The 23,612-nt window shown below is 36.8% G+C and overlaps 1 protein-coding gene across 3 annotated transcripts in view; it reads right to left on the bottom strand.

Moving 5' to 3' along the window:
- PPHLN1 (periphilin 1) overlaps nt 1-23,612 on the bottom strand; it is a 66,461-nt gene that overhangs the window by 16,438 nt on the left and 26,411 nt on the right. For all 3 annotated transcript variants that reach the window (XM_068997686.1, XM_068997678.1, XM_068997670.1), the window contains exons 7-9: nt 20,082-20,161; nt 16,702-16,821; nt 14,055-14,195 (exon numbers count right to left, since the gene is read on the bottom strand). In XM_068997686.1, the coding sequence (XP_068853787.1) occupies nt 14,055-14,195; nt 16,702-16,821; nt 20,082-20,161 (341 nt within the window). The remainder of the gene's footprint in view (nt 1-14,054; nt 14,196-16,701; nt 16,822-20,081; nt 20,162-23,612) is intronic.

The following is a 23,612-nucleotide window of genomic DNA, read 5'->3' as shown; positions in this document are numbered from 1 at the left end:
TACTTTGCCATTTTAACCTTACCTTTAGACATACATAGGATATAGTGTGAATAGCCTAAAATAACTCACTTTACAGCAACACCAAACTAAGTAATTTCAGGTCAAACAGCTAAAACTGGGGGAAAGAGTAAGGTAATAAGGAGGTAATACAAAAGATCTAAACTAGATAATGAAACTGGAAACCACTGAAGTACAAATGAAAATATTTACAGAATAAAATGTACTGTTACAACAAACTTTTTATGCTGAATCTCTAAACAGAATAATAGCTGCTGCTGATAAAGTCTGCTGATAATGGATTGATACAGTGTGTTTTGGATGAGAACAGCATGGAAAGAGAGCAGTGAAGTCTCTTTTGATAAGCAGAACTAAACAGTTTACTGCCTAAGATAAAGACAGGTTGCTAAAGGTCAAACACTTCAATGCAACAGCCAAAAGAAACAGTACCATACCATTTACCTTTTAACCTTACTTCATACAAAATTACCACGCGTTCTCAAAGATACAGAATACACAGAGGTTATTCGTACAAACACATCCTGAAAAATAAGGCATTGCTTCCTTCACACAGCCTTCCAGAATTCAAAGAAAAAAGCCAAAAAACAAAACCAAACAAAAAATCACAAAAAACAACAACAAAACAAAACACAACCTCCCCCCCAACACCAGCAAAAAACCCCACAAAAAATAACAACAACCCCACAAAAAAAAAAAAAAAAAAAAAACCAAAAACACCCCAAGATAAAAAAATTCCCAAACAGCTCATGCTAATAAAGAATGAACTGTACTGTCTGGAATCAGAATTAAATTAGGAAAAAAATATTTAATTATTCAGAACAGAGCAAGCCAAATTAAATAAAAAACAACAATGAAAATGAATGACATTTTCTCATTTAAATTAGAAAGTCCAGTGGGCTTTTTTTTTCCTTAAAATCCCATAAAGGTTTAAACATTACAAACTTTCTATTTTTAAATCAGCTGGTAAGGAATTTTGCTATTTCAAGGATAAGTATACACAAAGAATTTACATACTAAACAAGAATTATTTATTTATGTATTTCAGAGTACCATGGACCATGTAAAATAATAACAGCAACTGTTCAAGGGAAAAAAAAAGTTGCCTTCTCTAGGGAAAGTCAACAGTTTACACTCTTGATGAAGAAAACACAACTAAGGCTTTCCATTTATTGGTTGCAATGCACCTAAACCTGATTTTAGAACTATTGCTTAGTCTTAACATAATCAATTTACTCTCTTCATATTACTTTAACTTAGCATTAATCTTTTTCACTTATTTACCTCTTTTCTTTGTTCTCCTTAGTTCATCACTGCTCAGAAAATTGCACTGTGGACAAAGCCAAATCACTCTTCTTGTTCCAAAGACCCTGCAGTTGGCCAATAAATACCTAACAAAGGAAGCACTACTACCTCTGACTACCTGCACCTCTCCCATAATTTTATCTGAGTCCTCCCCATTCCCTTAGCAAGTATTTACTCAAGCTCTCATATAACCCTAGCAGCCCAAAAAATCAAAAATTCACTGAAATCCATTTTGAGTCAATTGAATTATGTGAACATCTTTGTATCACCTTGTGACAGAAATGCATTTACATTTCATGCATTCTATGAAACAGGAAAATACAAACAAAAGTACGCTCCATAACTGCATGGAAACATTATCTAAAGAACAGAAACACTGCCCACAATATATATTATGTACATATGCACACATGTTCTCTCAGAGCTTTAATACAATATGTAATACAACAGCTTTAAGGAGCATGGTAAAAAACTACTTGCTTACTAGTTACACCTACCTGCTGAGTGATACACAGGGAAATCAACTGCAAACATACCAAAGAAAGTTTTTATCCTTACACCCATAAAACCTTACCTGACACCAGACACTGAGTGTTTATACTTGGGTAACATGCTAAATGTCCTTGCCTCTTTTAAAATCTTAGTTGATCCACAACAGACAAAACCAAGCTCAGCACTTTATCCCCAACAGACCTCTGCATATCTCAATATAACTCCTCAGCAATATGCACATATGTTTTATTAGGAATACTTAGAACAACCTTTACAGTAGATGAGACACTTCTCTTTGGGATCGCTGCTCTGCCTGCTTACTGTGACACGAGTAATGCCTACACACATTAAAAGGCTTCAGAGCCAGCTCATTATAATGGTATATGCTTTTCTGGGTAGCAAAAAGTCCATCCTACTTAAAGTAGAAAGGAACACTCCTAAAGCACACTGGTTTTTAGTAACTTATCTGGGTCATGAGAGACCATATAACTACTTGCTTATCTTTGCTTCTGATTTAAGCAAAAACATAGTTGCAAGAAACCTCCTTCCATATCAACATAAGAAAAAGGAAAATTGTACAGTGAGCTGTAGCTATGCCTAAGAGTACATTTGACAAAAACTATGAAAGGCATTAAAAAAAATTAATCAGGGCATTTTTGAGTTATGGCTACACCTATACTTGGGTAAGCAGATTAATAATTTCATTAAAACCTCATTTTTACATTAAGTTACATTACATTTACATCCTAGTTGATGACAAACAGAGTAAACTGAACGAAAGAGACAAAAGAACACCCATGAATGGCATGTTTATCAAATTTTTTAGTAAGCAATTTCAGGTACTTGATGCAGGAACGCCGCATTTCCTGCCTTACAATTGTAGCTTCCTGCAGATGCCTCGAGGGCATCCAGAGAGGAAGACACCAAGCTGGAAGCACCTGCCTTCTCCCCACTTGTTTCTGGCACCAGAAATAGCAGAGGGTTGTCTTGCATGATGTAGTGTCTCCACCCTCCAGCCAGGGAGAAACTCCACTGCAGTTGCCCATGGGCTTTAGAGCTTCTCTGGAATTAATTCCCATCTCCACCCATGTTCCCCATCTCATTCCTTCCCCCACCCTCTTGGCTGCAGTTCCTGATCTTGGCAAAAATCTCTTTTTTTTTTTCAACTGCAAGTCCAGTCCCACCCTTGTTCATTGCTTCCCACACTCGGTTACTAACCCTACCTCTCCTGTCACCACAAATCCTTTCATCTCTTCCAGATTTCCTCCACCCTCCAATTCAGAGGTCACCTCATTCCTCAGCTAGAAATAGCTCCAAGAACTTAGGGGTCAGCTTATTTCACAACTAAATCAAAGTTCGGCTCCAACAGGCCAGTTGAAAGAGGCTGTTCTGAAGGCGTCTAGTGATGCACTAGCGCTTCCAAGCGAGTTAATTCTCAATGATTTCTGCCTGATGATTAAATAACTGTCTAAAGCAGTACTTTCAAGACACTGAATGTTCAGAAACAGTAGTAGCTCAACACAACACAGGGTGGCTACTCACTTGTAGCAGCAGACACACTTAAGGAAGCACACTGAACTTAAGAGAATTAGTAAAGTAAGTGTCTGCAAATTTTTCTTTCTTTCTCTTGATCTGATTCATGGTCAGGCCCCACAAAGACTATTGTGCCAGCATAGGGAACAGTACAATACAGGGACGAAATTCTTCGAACTATGGTTGCCACCAAACTCTTTGTAATGTGCAGCTGAAGTCTGCAGTGGTACAGGTTGGTTTTGATGGCAGCATTTGCTTACGGGGACTTCTTGATGTCTAATGGGATGCAATCATAATATAGTCTCAACTGGAACTCATACAGTTTCTGTTACTGCCTATTTTCATAAAGCTTGTAACAACTAATCATCTTGATTTATGCCTAAATTGAATTTAGCTGAAATCAAACAATAGAGTGGAAAGATACACAGCACAGATACTCTACGATTGCACAAGATAGTTTCTCCAGGAACCCAAGTGAAGAAGAAACATAGCAAAATGGGCAAATTTCCAGCTGAAGATGATCACTGAAAAACTTGTGTCAGCATATCCTAATCTATTCATGATTTTGTGTTTAAAAATGCTTATGTGGAGTTTTTTTTTACTTAGGTAGCACGTGACCAAAAAAGTTAATATATAAATTATTTACTATACTAAAGTGGTGAACTGCTTGTGAGGTGTAATTATGGTCAAGTAAGCACACACAGTACCCACGTAAGGAGAACATTTCATGTTGTAATGAAACCAAGTATTTAAGCTATCTGAAGTCAGGAGAAGAGGAAAGATTGCTAATAAACAAATTAAAACTTGGAGAAACAGTATCAAACCCATCTATTAAAGGTTACTGTTGTCATTCAGAGCTTGAAGTCCAATAGTTCAGAAAATTAATGTATGAACAGTTCTTCTCAAGAAGCATGAGAAGGTAAAGAACCACAAACAGCCCATGACCCACTCGATTTTGTCAGTATTCACTTTCTGTGTTTCTTTCAAGTCAGGCTGACTCTATGAGCGACTCTATTAGCCTTTCCAAGTCAAAGTACCAAGGTAAAACAGGCACACCATAAACTTTGTCCTGTGGGGAAATCTTGGCCCTTGTTTTTCTGCCCTATTTTGTGAAGCATGCCATTGTGATAGCCATACTAGAGTATGTCCAGACAACCACTGAAGACTCAAGTGACAACACCAATGCAAACAAGAGTCAAACAAATCAGGAAAGTGATCCTTTGTGGGTCAGCAATAAATGGTGATGTGCATTAGTCATTTATACCCCAAGATAAAAATCTAATGTTCTCATAATCTTAACTTAAAGAAGCAGCACATGCATAAGCAACTTATGCAACTGTAGATTTCTTCCCCATATCACTTAGGAAATTAAACTTCAGAAAAATTCCCAATTCTGATGCCTCTTAGAACTATAAGATTACCCAGTATTTTAAAGGTTAGAGAAAATGAATAGGTATAATTTACCCATCTTTACAACATATTGAGTTTAACCTACTCAGTTAAACAACTGCCAAAAGAAAGAAGACATCAGGCTAGGTGAGATACAGCATATAAATTTAAGAACCAGGTGACAAACACAACCTGTCACCAAAGTGTCTTTGGTCACAGACGATCCTATATTTATACATGAGTCAATGTTGTACATAAATCAGATTACAAATGAATTAGAAGACTAACCTACAAGCACTAGGAAAACTGTCATCTACAAAACAAGCTTCTGTTGTAGAAAAAACAGTCTGTAAAAGACACACAAAACCCCAGAAAACTGTACATTCACACTTCAGCAGATTTTCCCTACCTACAGATTTTGTGTGTGACACTCTTCTGTTGCAGTCTATTTCAACCTCCTGAGGCCTGAAAGTACTTGTCAGGGCAGGAGAAATGGAAACCGCTTCCATGACAAACATCAAGTCCTTCCTGTCACCTACCTTCCTGCCACTACATTTCATTTGCCACTTTCCATGGGTTTTCACATGTTTGCTCAGTTACCACCATCCCATAATTGTATATGGTTTTATGAAACTTTTCCTTATGACACTGCTCCCTGTTTGGCCTATATACATCTTGTGTTAAGCACCACTCGGACTCCTGTCTTTCAGAAGATCAATGCTCAGACTGTATCAGGGATACTGATAGAGCTGATGCATAATCAGAGTGCAGGGGTAGAGATGCTAGACAGTAGTTCTTTGAGCTTGGACTATTTCTGAGGGAATTTAAATTTCTGGATCTAGTTACCAGGTATATGGGACTGATTTTGCTCTTAGTCTGTTTCAATGCAGGAAGCAGCAAGTTTCCCTAGTTACAATGCTGAAGAGACAGGAGGTTGTAAGAATAAAAAAATACTTAAAAATTTAATCTTTGGTGCAGTGAGCCTACTAAGAGATAATTTTATCTTTAATCCTTAAAAGAGTTCAAAAATAAAAACACCATTGCTAACCTACTTCTTAAATCCACCAATGCCCTTCTGTTAAAGCAAGAGTAAGATGGAGACGAAGTTGGAGAGAAGCATTTTTCTATCCTCTGAATTAAACCCAAGTTATTAAAACCAACAGCAAAACCCCACCACCAAAAAAACCAACAAACCCAACAAACAAACAAAAAACCCCAACCCACAAAAACATTAACCCTCACTCCCACAGAAACTACTGCCTTTATCAAGCCTCAGACAATTCACCATTTCTGGTTTTATCCTTCAGCATTCTCAGGAGGTTTGCCAGTGTCAATTCTGCTTATCCTTATCTGCTTATCCAACTTCTGACAGTTTTTTCAGTAGGCAATTTCTCAAAATTAATTCCTAATTATATATCATGGCCCACACATTTTTAGTGAGTTTCTTCTCTTCCTAACACCTTTTCCAATCCTGTTGACACTCATCATCTCTTGAAACTAATCTTTCTTCTTTCCAGCCCACTCACTATTATACTTTCCAAGTCTTCTTTCATCCTGTTTTTGTTCTTCTGGTTTCTCACAACAGAACCAGACATTTTAAGTCAAACAATCACCACCAGCTTTTGATTGAAAAAACGCTATTAAATTAATAACTCCTTAGATTTTCACTCTATCTGACCAAGAAGTCAATCTTGTCTTTCAGATTTGAACATGTCCTTTTTCACATGTCTTTTGGTTTCAACTAAGTCCAGCAATTTCATCAAGTACCTAACTACTAACCCTCTCTTGTTTAAGTCTTCCAGAGATGTGCCACCAACTTGTAACACCTGTAAACAATGCCCTTTAAGAATGTCCGTAAGCAAACAATCCTCTGAGCTCTTGCAGTCTGCAGTGCTGCTTGATCACATAATGAAGTGTGGGGTATACCCAGCCACTGCCTTGGAGGGCCGTCTGCTGAGATAAGGAGGTTGCTCAATCTCCCAGCAGAACTGCCCTGGAAAGGCAGCCACTTTTTCAGTTACGGCGAGAAGAAGACAAACCCAGAATCCTCTGGGAGACCCTATGCAGATCCTTTGTAGCCCCCTGGCCTTTACCATCTGACACCCACCCCCTGTATCCCTATAAAGCCAGCCCCCTGCCCCTGTGAGGGCAGAGAGATGCTCGTCCCTGGCTCCCCTTCGCCGGACCAATAAAGCTGCCTCGTGCGGAACAGCCACATGAGCCTCTCGTCTCTCTCTCCCTGGTCTGGCCTGGAGGCTGCCCTGCAGAGCTGAGCTGGAATCACGAGCTGACAATCACTAAAGAGCTGACAGCCTCTGCACAGGCCCTCCCAGCCAGCAGCTGAGGGAAGACACCGGGCCTCGGGAAGATGATCTCTTTTGGGACCATCTCTCCGGACCAGTCACAGCTTCCTCGGTCAGAGCTACTGACCCCTCACCAGCTGCCATAATGAAGTGCCATTACATCGAAAACTCTACATTTATCAATGGGCTGAATACCCAGCATTTGGAAACTTCAAAATAACGTGATCAGCACAGGTCTAAAACTGTTTATATTAAAAAACATAAGGCAAACATGATCTTCAATAGATAGTGGTGAAAGCTAAAGGTGAGTTACATCTAATTCAAACTTCTCTAAGAAATACCCTACTGTTACTGGATAGATGCATACATTTCTGGTATTAAATTCTCTTTAAAGTATCTCCCTATAAGCACTGCATATTAAATAACTAGCACTTTTTATCAGCTTTCCAATGAAAAAAGCTGCTGGCAAAAATCTGAAATGTGGTAATATATTTTCTTATTAAACCATACCTTCAGGTGCTGAGTACAATGAGTTGCACTGCTTTTGCATATGCAGCAGTTTGTAATTATGAACACAGCAGTGCACACCAAATAACCCATTCCTGTCCACAGAAAGGGAATAGAACACAGCTGAACAAATGGAAAGTGAAGGATTACAACTTCTAAAGCATGGTGGCCCAAACACAAGAAGAGGAAAGTAGCTGAAGTTTTCATGTCCTTTTACAAGTATCCTGCTTTAAACAAATGTATTTGTAAGGAGAATAAAAGAGACAATGAAGAAACTGACCAAAAGCTTTTATATTCTCCATTTTGTAGTTTCATAAACATGAAAACACGAATTTCTAACAAATAGGTCATATTTGCAAAATTGAAGGACCCCAGCACAAAAAAAAGACTTCAGGCAAGTGTGAAATATAAAGATTGAATAAGCATAACAACGCGACTGATTTGATTTTGTAATGGTAAAAAGGAAGTCTAGAATAAATACTAAAAGATAGTAGAGAAATTAGCAGGTCAGAATTAGTATGAAAGAAAATGTGTCTAAGAACATGTAAAAAGAAATAGATCACTTGACTTTAGATGTAAGGAGAGGGATACTGATATAAGGAAACTAATAAACCACAAAAGGATGAAAGAAGATCATAAGCAGATGATCTAATTAAGTAAAAGTTATTTTTCTGAGAAGCTTAAGGCAAAATAACAAAACCTGACACAACTGTTTTCTTGATTAGGAAAAAATAAATTAACACACTTAATTACATTTAAGTAAAATAAACATAAGCTCAGAGGAGGCATGATACATACTATGCTACCAGCCAAATTAGACTGATGATGATGAGCCCATCGTTAAGGCCTTGTCACTGGGTATTAAGCACAGAAGGTTTGAAGGACAACAGCAAAGCAAAGAGGGAGAGAAAATCTATAGATTCCCCATCTTTTACTCTCATCTAGCCTGTTACTCTTGCCTCATCTACTCCTGTCAGAAACAAAGCATGTCTGACCTCATCCACAATCAGAAATAATCCTTTAATGTGTTTTTAGCTACTGTTCCAGTTCCTTCAGCTTCGCTTAGCTCACCTACTTCTTAACTTCTATTTTAATTAGGGGATTTTTTCTAACCTAGATAATTTTGCCTGAAATGAGCAACAGCACAAGCAGACCAACAAGCTAATCTAAGGAATAGTAACCAGTTTCCCTGGCTCAGCTGAAGTGAGCTTTTCAAAAGAAAAGGTACATCCAAGGCCAGCTCTGACATCCTCCTTCATTCCTTCCTGGATTCCCATTACTCCAATTTATTAATTTACTTATTTTACTACAACTGCTAAAACTTAAGACACTTGATCTGTCACATCCAAGACTTACAAAACTTTTCCAATATATTTACCATGAGCTTATCCCTAGCCATGATGCAGAAGCTACTTCATATTTACATCCTCTTTCACCTTTATACTGTTGAAGAACTGTAAAATAGTTCTGATTGAAGCAAAACAAAACTAGCAAAGGAAGCAGGAGGGGTTGGGGGCCAGAAGGAAGTCATACAGCAAACTCCCATACACTAAACAAACTACAGCTATTTTATTATGACAGAAATGCATGTATAATTTTGTTTGTGTTTTGTTGATATTAAAACCAAAATTTTTTTAACAAAGTCCTTTCAATGTAAAGTATCACTTTGTGAGAGGTCAGTCTTCTCTCAGAGCAGTACCTCCAGAGAAGAGAGTCCCATTAACAAGTGTTAGGTACACACAAAGACAATTCAGCTGTTGCTATATAGATCTTACCAGAACAGCAGGTAGGACAAAGAAGGGGAACAAGAAACATTTATTCTCAAACTACACACACACTGTAACTGCTAAAATCTGTTTTTCTTACTTAATTGTAACTTCTAGGTCAGAGAATTCTAAAGAAGAAAATTAGCTAGATAGCAGATCTGGTCAACAGCCTGTTGACCCAGCCACACCCCCATTTTTCCTTCTTTCTATGCACCATAGCTATGAAGTTTCAAACACAAGCTTTAGAAACATCTCTAATTTTAAGCATCTTCCAGCAAGAAGGCTGTCCCATTAGGGTAACAGTTCATTAATACTACTGAGGACTCTTAACAAGCAATACTAATTTAGACCATCAACTAATCAGTTAGAACAGCAATTAATCTAAATGTTTAAACATTAAAAAAATATTGTTCTGCTGAACACTTAAAAACATTGGCGAACTGAAAGCACACAGTTGGCCAATGATTCTATTAAGAATAAAAAAGCATGCATGAATGTATTAATTCCTGTGCTTAATTAATTCCTAGATGCCAGAACTCTGTGGTACTAGCCAAACTGAGGGTTCAGTGTCAAATCTCATTCAGAAACTCAGAGGTTTGATTTTTTGCCAGAATCAAGGAGGGTACTTGGTAAAATTGTCATTTGGTAAAATTTGTCTTCAGAAAAGAATAGATTTTCAGAGGTAATCCATGTCACTCCAACTTGAATATGCAACTTGTAAGAAACGTGGACACATAATAAGGGACTAATTAACACAGTGTTGCAGACTCGATGTCTAGACAAGATAAGACATTTCAAGAATCCCTGCTACTCATGCTCATGAAGGAAGAACAAAGAGATAGCCTTTTGTGCAACACTGATGCTGAATAGCTCAAATTATGAATTTAACACCAGGGACATATTTGTCATCACTTCCAAAAAAAACCACCACACTTCAGCACATTACATGCTAAAAGCATAAGGTGATCCTTAATTATATAAAACCAGAAACTAAACAACTCCAAAAATAATACCTTAATGCATAATGCATGCTATTAAATGCAAAAATATTTTAAAAGTGCATGAAATGGTTACATTAGGAAACTACAGACATTCATTGATCTTGACATGCAGATGGCAAAATACACTGCTATGCTGTTTTCAAGTAACCAGACCAATCTTTTAAGCATCTCTTTAATGGGGTTCTACTTCACCATGCTCAGAGACAAATGTTCAGACAACATTTAATACCTTATTTCAAAATTGTAAGAGTAAAGAAAAGAGGAAAATGCATGTTCAAAGGTCTAAGGAAACACCTAACTTCAAAAAAACCCAACCAAACAATCAAAAAACATCCCAACCCAGAAAGCTAATTATCTCACAATTTTAATTTTTAAAAACTCTCCAAAGCTTTTTATTACAGACAGAACATTAAAAAACACATCATGGGATATATTAAAATAAGATATACACATTAACGCTGCAGAATTTCCATTCAGTGCAGAAGTACAAAGACTGAAAAGACTGCACCTGGATGGAAGGAACAGTTTCCACAGTACCTGCCAGGCAAAAGTGCCAGGAAAAAACCTTATTCTTCCAACCATAAAGTGGCAGAGCCAGAGGGTTCTAGGAAATCAACCCTTCCCTGAGAGCAACAGAGCCCAGTCTCAGTGGAGCGGGGGACCACACCAAGGAGCTGGGATTTTGCAGTTCAAGAATGGAGACAGGAAGCTGTCAAGAGAAGCAGCGAGCAGAAACCATGTCCTTGTTGGAAAGAAACCATGTTCTGGAATGTGAAGGCAGCTGAGCTCAAGACACAGAGCAATGAAACACTGAAACAGGCTGTCCAGGAAGACAGCAGAGCCTCCTTCACTGGAAATATGCAGGGCTCAGTTTGATAGAGCCCTGAATGACCTGATCTAAGGCCCTGTTTCACAGAGATTTGCTCAGGTAAGTCCCATGCAACCTAGATGTTTCCACAATAATGTCACTATGCCTGTTGTTTCAGACGAGACCAAAAATGCCCAGGATCTGCAGTCCCAGTTCAGGAATGTTTTCAAGCATCTGTGCATCTGCAACCATATCCTTCCTTTCCCAGTAATACTGGCACACATCAAATGAAATACATACTTCAAAGTTTTTCTAGTTTGGGAGTGACATAGATAATTCTTGGCTCTGTTTAAACAGTGTCTGGATTTTTCCAAGCCTTTACCCATGAGGAGAACTTCTGGTTTCCTCTCTTTATGTCAGCTTCAGTTAATATTTGCAAAGCAACTGCAGACTCCTAAAAGATAGTCACTATATAGCAAACAACAACTAGCCCTTGCTTTGACACATTTTGCCCTGTCATCATCAGCACACAAATAACTTAATTTTTCTTCAAATGACATGATTTTACAAATAAATTTATCAAATAAATAATATCCAAATAATTTCTTGATGAGCCAGGGTGATAATTTACAATCATGCTTCATTTAAAATTCTGCAATTGGCAACTGTGTTATTGTACCTTAGAGAAAAGGCAGAGGCAACTTTACAATAGAGTGATATGAGCGATACACAAGATACTGAGATGAACTAATTTAAAACAGAACACCTGCATGAATATTTCATTCAAATGCTCAAGGGATATTTTTGCTTGTTTTTCTTAAGAGAAATAACAGACTATATCACAAGCTGCCACCTCCCTCCTCCCCAGGGCATCAGACTGCCTGTTTCTCTGCTGCACAGCAATGGATTTGCTCATTGCAGCACCATGCATGTTCTGTCAGCACAGCTTTTTGCCTCTGGGTTTTCCTGAAATAGTACCATCCTATGAAGTAAAAGTACATACTTGGAAAATTTTGCTCCTTATCCTGGTTAGAGCTTTGGAGACAAATGGATATGGAGAGGGCAAAGCAAAGAAGGCTTTACCAGGAGTCTGGAACAGCCAAGAAATACTTGGCAATCAGGTTGAGAATAAATATGAACCAAAAGGGAAACATCACTACATCTGGTGCTCCAAGACAAAGAAAAACTAAGGAGACAGAAGAGGTTCAATGGGTCAAACTCACTTCCTCAAACACTAGCTGGGCCCCACCAATTCTTTAACACATACCCAGTGGCACATGCCCTGACTTCATTTCTTATCTATTTTAAATACCTTAATAGCTGTCCAGTGCATACTGAAAAACAACCTTTTGAAAATCTTGCTTTGCAGAAAGATTACAGCTTCACCATTCTTGCAGCATAAGTCTTCGCAATAAGCATTTTATTTCAGTAACAAAATTACATTCCAGAAATACTACATTAAACACTTGAATGAGATTTACCTGAAAATAAGTCCACAGAACCAAATAATTTTTCTGCTATTACTTGCGTCTTCAAGACAAATAATCAGAACTAAATTATGAAAAAGCTTTCTTATAAATGTACTAGCTTACCGTTCCCTTTAAAGATTTAAATGTGAAAATAAATTTACTTTAGATGCTGATAACTCAAACAAAATAGCATACAAATTTCTACAGAGAGACTGCTTCCATATACAGTAGGAAGATTCACGGTATTTCATTACAATGATTCATTATGATATTCACGATGATTATGAAAATAATCTGGTCTATCACAACATTTTTTTAAAAATCAAAAAATTTAATTGCCAATCGAGAAGTTAATTTTAAATATTTATGTGAAAAAAATACAGATCATTTTCCAGTCTTAATTTTCAATGATTAAATAAATATCTTGGCTAACTCTTAACAAATTCATAGTATCTGGTTTATAAGAAAATAAGCATCTTGTTCAGTTGCGAAAATAATTCTAGCATCATCCTAGAATCTCATTTAAATTCTGCAGAAGCTGACAGCTTCAATATTCAAACTAACAACAGGAGAAACTGGTTCTGCAAAATTCAAATCTAAGTTATTCCTCAGGCTTTTCTGAACTAAGTTCCTAAAAGTATTCCATTTTACAGAACATAATCTAGATTTCCCTAGAATTAAGTGCAAACTCTACCAAACACAATAGCATTAGATCATATGGAAAACAATATTTAGGTTTTTTGACCGAATTTTCATCTGTTTTCATTAAAACCCTGTCTTTTGGGCCTAGGGAAATTTAATCAATCATAGATTCACCAGCATCAGGCTAACTAATCACAACTGCTATTTTTTAAAAATCTGTTTCTAGCCTGTGCATTTCTTTTCAGTCTGTCATTTCTAAAAAGCCCTAAGTTTATGCATTTGGTACTAGCTCTTTTAGGCTGTACATAACCCTGTGATCAGACACATGGGGATAAATCAACTGCATCACGGCTCTCATATTACAGCATGCTCTGGTAAGCTCCATCCCAGCACACACAGAAAGCCGTGCCCACCATGAACATGATTATGCAAAGCCAATATTAATAGAAGGAAAAAAAAACCAAAACAAAAAACAACTGAGTAAAAAGCTGTTTTTCAAGTGTCAGTAAAAAGGAACAGTGTTGCAGCTCAGGAAATGGCCTCACAGGCAACAGAACAAAGGCCACTAGAATTATGAGACAGTCATTGTCTTAGCTTGCAAAACAGCAGTTGTTGCATATAAGTTGCAGAAAACTACCATTAATTTCCATGTGCAGATAAATGCCATGTTCTTCAGAATTAAACTGTTGGAGATGTTATCACATCATCTTGAAAAATCAAATTACATTCCTACTACACTCCAAGGAGGAGGAAAAAATAAATCAAGGTAATTTTAGCAGAGCAAACCATTACTGTATTAGTGACAAAATGCCAAGAAGACTCACCTGTTCAATCTCCTTTGTCTTAGTTGCAATTGCTTTTGAACGACCAAGAAGCTGGCTGTCCTCGTATAATTCTGTACTATCTGTTAGATTTGCTTCTGTTTCCTCTGTTTGTTTGATGTATAATGGAGCTGAAGATCCAGCCTTAAAGAAATCCAAACAATATATTCAGTTTTGAGAGCAAAATAAAAAACCTCAGTGTGAGGAAAAAAACCCAAAAGCCCAAATACAGTCATCAGTTAGATATGAATCTGCTCATCAAGACTATTAGTGAAGTATTATTGCTACAATCTTAACAGATACAGAAATACGAATTTTAAACATGTAAATAACGTGGCATGATAAAACCCTGTGACACAGCCTTAACTGTGTAAAGGTAATGATGTCAGATAACCTTTACCTGCCCATCCACTGAGAAGAAATTTGTGTGTGTGGTATTTATAACACCAGAAAGCAAGAAAAATCCACAATGAAAATGTGACTTGTCTTCTGGGAAAGGATAAAAGTAACAAAATCAAGGGTACATAGGCATCAACAAAAAAAAATGCTGTCAGGAAGAACTCTTGAAGCATTCAGGGCCACAGGTCTATTATTAAAGGAGCTACGGCAACTATTGTATAACAAAAGCAAACGTGTGATTAGAGGATTTCTAGTAACATGAAAAATCACACTGAAGTACTGAAATTGTATAAACTTCCCTCTAAAACAGAAATCAAGACAGTATTCCTACTCCAACGAAAACAGACCCCAACTCCAAGAAGTTTAGATAGAAGATGTAGTAATTTCCTTTTACAGCATTATTTGAATCCAGTATTATGGAACAGATTTATAATTTTCTTTTTTTTTAATAGGATTTGAAAACTGAAGATGACTAAAACTAGTTTCTATTATTCAAAAATAGAGGTGAAGAATCTTAAGACTTAACTAACGTAAAAGAGAAAAGCATTAGACAGAAAAAGGAAGTAAAAAGCTTAAGTGGTCCTGTGAACATATGCTCAAACCTTAGCAGAAACACAAACCATTAAGATTGCATCCCAAATCCTGCAACGCCAGTAAGTAACAAAATGCCTGAGAGTGAGTGAAGGCTACTAAAAAGTCCAGTGCAACATGAAGTTCAACTATTAAGCATTATATAAGATAAACAGGAAAAAGTTAAGAACTCTTGCAATTCCTACATGACAGCCTACTAACCAAAGCGAGAAGTCCTTTCTTCTGAGACTCAGAATGAGACACCTTACTCCCTTCATTAGCATTTCTACAGCCCAATTTCTTAGTCAATAAACCATCTCAGACTGCACCATAATCAACTGCAATTGCTTCACCTTGATTCTTTACTTTTAATCTTTCTGCCACTGCAATTTTCTCTAAGGCACAGAGGAAGCTTTAAACAACTCTTCTCCGTGTGGCCCACTCTGTTCTTTCCTCCCTTGCATTACCTCCCCCTCATCAAGAATCAGAGTGGTATTTCTCTGCTGAACCTCTCAGAAATGTCCATGCGTATGTTTCTCCTTCATATGGCACTCATCCTTGGATCAGTTGTTGCTTTTTCTTCAATCTAACACTTACTCCACATTTTTCTTTTTTTTAATTGCTTTTTCCAGCTTATATATCTAACTAGATCTGCCTGACTACTATTGAGGAGCTGCTCATGCATGCACCCGTTACATCAATGGACAGGACTTGAAAGTTCATAAATATGGATTCAGTGACTTTATTTCTCTAACCTAGTCCTTACATTTTACAAGTGGAAATGTGATGCTTCCCAAGACACTTTCATTTTCCCTAAAATTATTTACAAACAAATAAAAAAAAAATCAAACCCATTAATTGCAAAGGTTAAGACATGACTTTGTGAAGTAGATAATATTTTGGCTTCTTTAAGAATGCCTCTAAAGTTGAAGCAAAGTGAAAGTTAAAGAGAAAATTATCACAGAATTAAAACAGATTATTTTAGATTACATAATATTTGGGTTGTTTTAAATGACAAATACATTTTCCACTAACATAAGAGAACCCAAAAAAGACCTCCTATCCAAGAGCAGCATAACAAATGACTGAGAAGAGCTGTAATCACACTTCAATATAGCCAGGGGTAAAAGACAAGGAGGGATGAAAACAAAAGGGAATAAACTGGCGAATAATTAATGTTGATTAATAATGAAATAAAGACTCTGGGGCAAATGGAGGACTGCTTTCTGAAAAAGAATACGTGACATGGTAGGCTCTCATGGATTGGAACAGAACTCAACAAACAAGAGTTTCTCTCCCAAGTGTTATGTTTTCCATGCACACTCATGTTTTGATCCGGAAGTCCCCTACTAATTTTAAGGAGTTCAGTAGGCATACAGACCTACACTACTACAAGAGCTCTTTGGAGAATGCTTGGGAGAGCTGAAACTTTATTGTGTCAGTTGTAGCTCAACATCAATTCAAATTATACTCAAAATGTACTGTGGTTTTGTGTATTTTTTCAAAATAAATAAATCGCAAGGTTTTAGTCTCCCTCTCACTCCCTTCCAACAAATATTTAATAGCATAGGCAGAAAAACTCAGGATTAAGTTACAAAATGTGCTTTTATGACAAGTACAGAAAAACAAGAGCCTATTGTTGTAACACTTTAAAATAAGTGGATTAATAATCCTATCTTACATCATACTCTGTTATTTCAGGTAAATTGCTTTCCTCGGCCTTCTCTGACTTTTCAGCTGCCCACTTGCTTGCAGCTTCTGCAAGTTCCTTTTCTGATAGTCTGTTGCTCTTCTCCAAGGCCTGTACAAAAATATTATAGTCAAGGTTTAACAAGAAATACATATGGCAAGAATCTTCAAAATTAAAAAAAAGTTATTCAGATCCCTAAAACATTTTAAAATAGGAAATAAGAAAGTTGAAATTATTTCATTTGCTGTCCAATTGCTTTAAAAAGAAAAGTGGGTAGGGAGAGAGCAGATAATAAAGAAACAAGAGAAGAGAAAAACAGATAAATCAATGAAGTTCAGTGGACTGCTACACAAACACTATACTTTCAGAATAAGATTTATTAAATTCACAGGTCAGAGATAACAGAAAAATTATTTGAGACCTGTTGGGCACTGAAAGAAGTCAGATACAAGAGTGGAGTGAACTAATAATTCAATGTGATTTTCAGGCATAAATGGTTGTAAAAAATTTAAAATAAACTGTTACATGCTCAGTAGGGTATAAAACCTGAGCTAATTAGGGACAAAAAATATTTTATACAAACTTTAAGTGATCAGAGATGGTTCCATTTAAATTCATTATTTTTTATTTGGGGGAATGCTAATCATTTATAATAGAGTCAGTCATGGCTTTATGTTCTTTTAATCTACCTTTTCAAATGGAAATTCTCACATAAATAATATTTAAAAATTGATTTCTCTCTAAGAATACTATTTGGCTTTTACTATCAGAGCAGCAAACAGACAATGACAAATACCAGTTTAGGAATAGCTAGCTTAATAAATCTTCTTACCACTACATGGGTATTTAATTTAAATCAACTGTATGTAGAGAAGCACCCAAAGAATCTATATCACTCTAGCATTAAAAATTGCAACACTAAGATGGGTATCTAAAAAAGAGATACAAAAAGCCTACTGCCTGAAAAAGGCCATAACAATTCTACCCAATGGCTGTTCCATCTTAGCAAACAGGTAGACAAAAAAACCAAACAAACAAAAACCCAAACAAAAGAAACCAACACTCCACCTCTTACCATGAGTTCATTCTAAGCTACATAAATGGCCAGTATCAAGACTCCTTTGTCTTCACATCTTTTGTGCTTACCTCAAGCAAAGTATTATCCAAATATCTCTGTACTGTAGTATGGCATAAATACACAACTCACAGAACCCTTCCAGGATTCTGTGTCATAAAGACATCACCTTGAAGAGAAGTGCAACAAAATGTTCCAATAGGAATCCCTGTTTTCTATAACTGCAAATTACAGAATTACAACCAGTGAAGTCAGGAGGTGACAAAGTTCAGTATGCAGAGGTGTGAAGAGGGCTCTCAAAAGCAAGCAGTAACATAATTCATAGAAAATCTCACATGACCTGCTCAATCTCCAGAAGCCATAAAAGAAATTAACCGTTCTAATATCTATTGGAGTACAGAAAAAAAAATCTGTTTAATTTAATCTTACTGAATTTAATTCTATAGGTTGAATGTTGATAAATACATATTAAATCCTGAGTGAATTTTATGGAATAAAGTGATGGTATTTCCACAGGTACATTTCAACTGAAGAGAAAGAACAGGAACATATTTTTCAGTTGAAAACAGCAGCAGCTATTTAGGCCGCAAATGTGCAAGAAACAACCAACCTAATATATCTCATAAAAACCCTAAACTTCCCCCCTTCCCCACTCTCTGACTCAAAACAGAAGTCACTTTTTTTGGTATTTTTTTAATCTTATGAATAACATACAAAAGCAAAAGCCTATCACTCTGCTCAGAAGCTTCCCCTGTCTCACACACCTGCCTTTCACTCTAACTATGTTGGATACATCCTCCAAGGCTTACAGTCCATACAGCTATTAAAGAAAAACACAGACGATTTCATGCCATAGACAAACACGTGGCTAAGATCAGGTAACATCAACATGTATTAATTCACATGCCTGAATATGCAAAAAATAATTATAAGGTAGATAAGAATACCTTTTCAGATTTGCAAATAGATACTACAGTGAAAAGAGGTATTGCTATGGAAACATATACCTTCGTAAGAATTTCAAAGCTGAATTATAACTTAGAGCATTGAAAATCATCTTCTTTAATCTCTAATATATAGCATATAACTAATTTCTCAACCCTTAGTAATTTTAAGACTCTGGCTCTGGAGCTGTTCATATTTTGCCAAGACTTTTTCTGTCACTACTTCTGAGTCAGTGAAGCACTTAGGTAACCTAACTGCTCAGTGCAATTCCAACCAGAAGGCTAACTCCAACAGGCTCCACTGACACAGGGCAGTACATTACAAGCAGATTTGGGGACTCAAGAGAAAAATCAATAAACGGTCATGGAATTATTTCTATTTCTGCAGCTGATGCATACCAATAAATATTTATGCTGTTTGGGGAAATGACTTCCATCAAACAAAGTTTCATTTTGCATAGCCTATATCAAGCAGCTATCCACTGCCAGCAGATACTTGCAAACTGATGGCAAAAAACCAATACAGCATAGATCAGACCTGACTGAAGAAGAAAGCAGAACACTTAGAGAATACAGAGTTCAAGCTCACACTACATATTGACACAAGAGCAAGAGATTTTGCAATGCCGCCTTGTTCTCAAAGGTGTGTATTAAGTAAGGATTTGGTATTAAGCTGCATTGTGCTGAGTCTGTAAGCAAAATAGGTGAACTAATTATGAAGCATATTTTAGGAACCAAATCAGCATAACTGATAAAAGCATAACAGCTTTTATCTTGGTTTCCCTATTTACATCACTGGAAATACATCACTTGCCTCCCCCCCCCCTAAGGACAATGGCAATCAGCTGGCACAGCAGTTCTAAAACAGATGTATAAGGGATAAGTACTTAGAATGACATAGCACAACCAAAGCCTGATTTTTTCCCCATTGAATAACATGGCAGGTGTGTCTGTGTCAAAATGAGTGGTAATACTAACATTCTCACAATGACACAGAATTCTAAGACCGAGTCCTATTCCTCTTCTATTCATCTTAATGGATCTTAAACCCCCAGCCAGACCCTTAATTTCATCCAGGGGGCACCTCCAGTGAGTCATAGTCTTGTCACAACAATCAGTCATTGAATAACATGGCAAGTGTGTCTGTGTCAAAGTGAGTGGGTAATACTAATACACTCACAATGACACAGCTCTAAGACCAAGTCCTAGTCCTATTGTAAGGAACAGGAAGGAATATTGTAAGGAATATGCACTTTAATAGGTGCATACAGTATCTCCTTCCAACTGAGGAAAAAAATCCAACAATGAGCAATTTAAAACCATGGTGTGAAATATTCAAAAAGAAAATTCACCTTTGATGAAGGTACGGCTGTGGACCCTGAAGGTGATGCATCTCTTGATGTTTTCAGTGATTGAACTGTCCTCTCTTTACCTAAAATTAAGAAAAAAATTAATGGCTGTGAAATTAAAGATGTATGTTGCAAACATGCTTACTTGCTTAGAAAAATTGCAGTGAAATTTTCTCAAGTCAGACAAGAACCTTATCGCCCTCAACAACTACCTGACAGGGAGCTAGAGCAAGATGGGAGTCTGACTTTTCTCCCAGGCAAGTAGTGACAGGGCAAAAGAAAACGGCCTCAAGCTGTGCCAGGGAAGGTTCAGGCTGGTATCAGGAAGAATCTTTTCACTGAAAGAGTGGTTAAGCTTTGGAACAGGCTGCCCAGCAAGGTGGTGGAGTCCCTGTCCCTGGAGGTGCTCAAGAAATGACTAGACATTGCATTTAGTGCCATGGTCTAGTTGACAGGGTGGTGTTTGGTCAAAGGTTGGACATGATCTTGGAGGTCTTTTCCAACCTTAAGGATTCTATGATTCTATAATATCTACATACTCCATCATCTGATAAATATTGGTAACAATTTTTTCTCTTCCCAAGGAGAGAAGAGATTTAGCTGTGTCATTTCACGCATTTAAGAAAACCCACTGCCCTTTTTCCCATCATTAACTGAAAGGGTGTACCAGTATGATTCCGCAAGATGATGTGGTTTCACTTTTTAATATTCCTGCAATAATGTAAACAGTTGAAATATTAGACACCAGTCAATCACTCAAGGAAACCAGGTAGTGCATGAACTGGTTTAGCAGGCCACAGTATGTTGAATAGACCTGCCATGGGAAATAGTCCTGTTTTGAATCAGCCACAGGTGCTCTTTGTCAGATCAGTGTCTTGCCTATAAAAGTTAAAATTGGCAAAATGCCAAATCAAATTCACAGCACTAATCACAGTCTGTGCATAGTCTTGCCACAGACCAGTTACAGGCAGCCCAAAGCAACAGAACTGGTTGCAGTGTAAACTACTAGTTTTCAAGATGGGGTCCACAGATTACATCTAAGGGATCTGCAAAAGGTAAGTACAAAAAGCAAACACTAGGCCTAAATCAACCTGACTATTCACACTCACTGGGAAACAGTTGACTGTTCACAAATAAAATACAATGTAAACTTACCTTGGCTTCCATTAAATCTTCATCAATACACTTGATAAAGGGATTAATTAAAAAGTCTATCAAATACTTAAGAAAATTGGGATAGAAATTATTTTAGAATTATAAATGTGATTGCTCATTATGGCTTTAAATATGGCCTTAATTTAACAAATCAAAACAAAGAGCAGACATGGCATCTCACTCTGAAGAGCTGAGCTGTTTTCCTTTTTTTTATTCAATGCCATAAAATACTGTATTGTGTGGTGCATTTTAAAATACTTACACAAAAATGCATGGAAAAGTCTATGCAAAATGCATGCCTTTAACAACAGGAAACGCTTATGAGGTATGCAAAAGGTAGGTCTTCAACTCTTTCACCACAATTTCATAACATATATATAGTGTAGGCTTAATGCAAAGCAAACATCAAAACCTGCTCATCTATGCACACTGTTGGTGGCAAGTGAGTTTCTGCTGTAATGTTACTAATCCATGCAAAAATTTTCACAGCTACTGATGGGTCTTTCAAAAATGCTAATGAAAAGAGGTGGGAATGTTACTCTGGCAAAATCAAACATTCTAAATTGCACTTTAAACCTCAATTTGAAGACTATGCTAAATTAAGAGCCTATTTAAAAACATAGTAATCAGCCTTATTTAAGAATTTCTGGTAGACATAAAACAAAAGAAATAGACCTTTAATAAAAAAAAAAAGCTTTTAAACAGGAAATAGTAAACTGGAAAGCTATGATAAGTAAAAAAGCTCCTATAAATAAAAAGTATTTGTCAAAACTAAAATCAAGAAGATAGAAATAACCATGTTTTTATTCTGTCACACTCCCCAAAGCACAGAACATCTCCCTTGTCACCGCTAAGTAACATAAGTTTTGCTCCTGTGATACCTGCTTTTCAGCCCCATAGATTAGCCACCTCCTTTAAATTTAAGGACTACTCCAACTCTGCCTCCCACATGCCTCCTTTGTCAGACTGGATTCTTTAAAGATTATCTCAATTGAATGGATTATATGTTTGCACCTGAACAGATGAAATGAGCGAATACAAATGGCAGACAATTATTCAAAGTTAAGCAAAGAGAAAAAACACCATTTAATCTGAAGACATTAAGCCATTTATTTTCAGAATGTGTGTGGCTATTTTGAGCCCCAAAGCCCTACCTGTAAAATTAAACATGACACCTCAAAGCACCACTACTTGCTTTCTTGCATCTCCTCAGTATGACTCCCACTGACTCTACTGACACCTACTCTACTCTACTGACCCCTAACTGCCTGGCCCCGTGAAGGAATACCATCCTGCTTCTCTCCGTGCTCTCCCATCACAGATGAATGCTTGTCCTTTCCATTAGCCCCTTCCCTCCCTTTACCAAGCTTCTTCATGTCCCTGCAGTTTTCTTTGTTTAAATTCTGTATTTATCCTCATGTATGAAGGGCCGGAGAGCATGAGATATTCATTCTTCAGTGGAAGTCATGTGGCCAAACCAATTCAGACAGCATGACTTTAAACAGCATTATAGTATTTTAGAAAGATGCCATATTGCAAATTCCACATGAAATAGTATATACTCTGCATGTTGTAAATCCACTTAAGTACCCACTAAAATGTACTGCTGACATATATGAGATGTCCCCCTTGATGTTCCTTTTAAATATGCAATACATGAGCCTACCTAAGGCAAACTGCATTCAAAAATTATTCTAAAAGTATTATTTAAACTATTTATACCTGGCAAATAGGTATTTTAATTCAGTCATCTAAAGTAGTCATTTTAGTAATTCAGTCATTTTAGTCGTCCTCTTTTCCAGGGAAAGGAATAAAGAAATAGTCCAGTTCACAACCCACCTGGTCTCTTAAAACTGATCTAAAGGTGATTGGGAAAGGTATTTAACCATGCAACCAGGAGAAAATATCAAAAACCATAGACCTAGAAGTAAGCTTCTCTCTTGATCAGCATCTTTTCTGGTTTGCAAATATATCTGCTTCTACATCACTACCTCCACTATTGTCTGAGTAATTCTAACAATATATTATAGACATGTATGATCAAAGTCAGCTCAAAATCTTAAAAAGCCACGAAACATTCCAAAATTCTGTATGGTTTCTCACAACATTGTTTTCTTGTCCCCAGTAATTACAAGCTGCACACCTACAAGACTTACAGAAAATTAACTATCTTACTTTTTTCTTCCTCTCCTACACTTAGAGGAATTTATGTTCACTGAGTATTGCTATAGAATTTTAAAAGCACTGTAATGCCCGAATAGAAAGACCATCTGTACTCTGCAAGGAGTGAAATGATTCCTCAATATTTAAGTGATGTTAACTAAACTACAAAGATCTTTTTTGGCAAGATGTGCTACATAATGGCTCAGTGTCACTCTG

This window comes from Aphelocoma coerulescens, chromosome 1A (assembly GCF_041296385.1).
Source record: "Aphelocoma coerulescens isolate FSJ_1873_10779 chromosome 1A, UR_Acoe_1.0, whole genome shotgun sequence".
Classification (NCBI taxonomy): Eukaryota; Metazoa; Chordata; class Aves; order Passeriformes; family Corvidae; genus Aphelocoma; species Aphelocoma coerulescens.
Note: the sequence above shows the minus strand (reverse complement) of the source record. Positions and strands in the feature narration are given on the sequence as shown.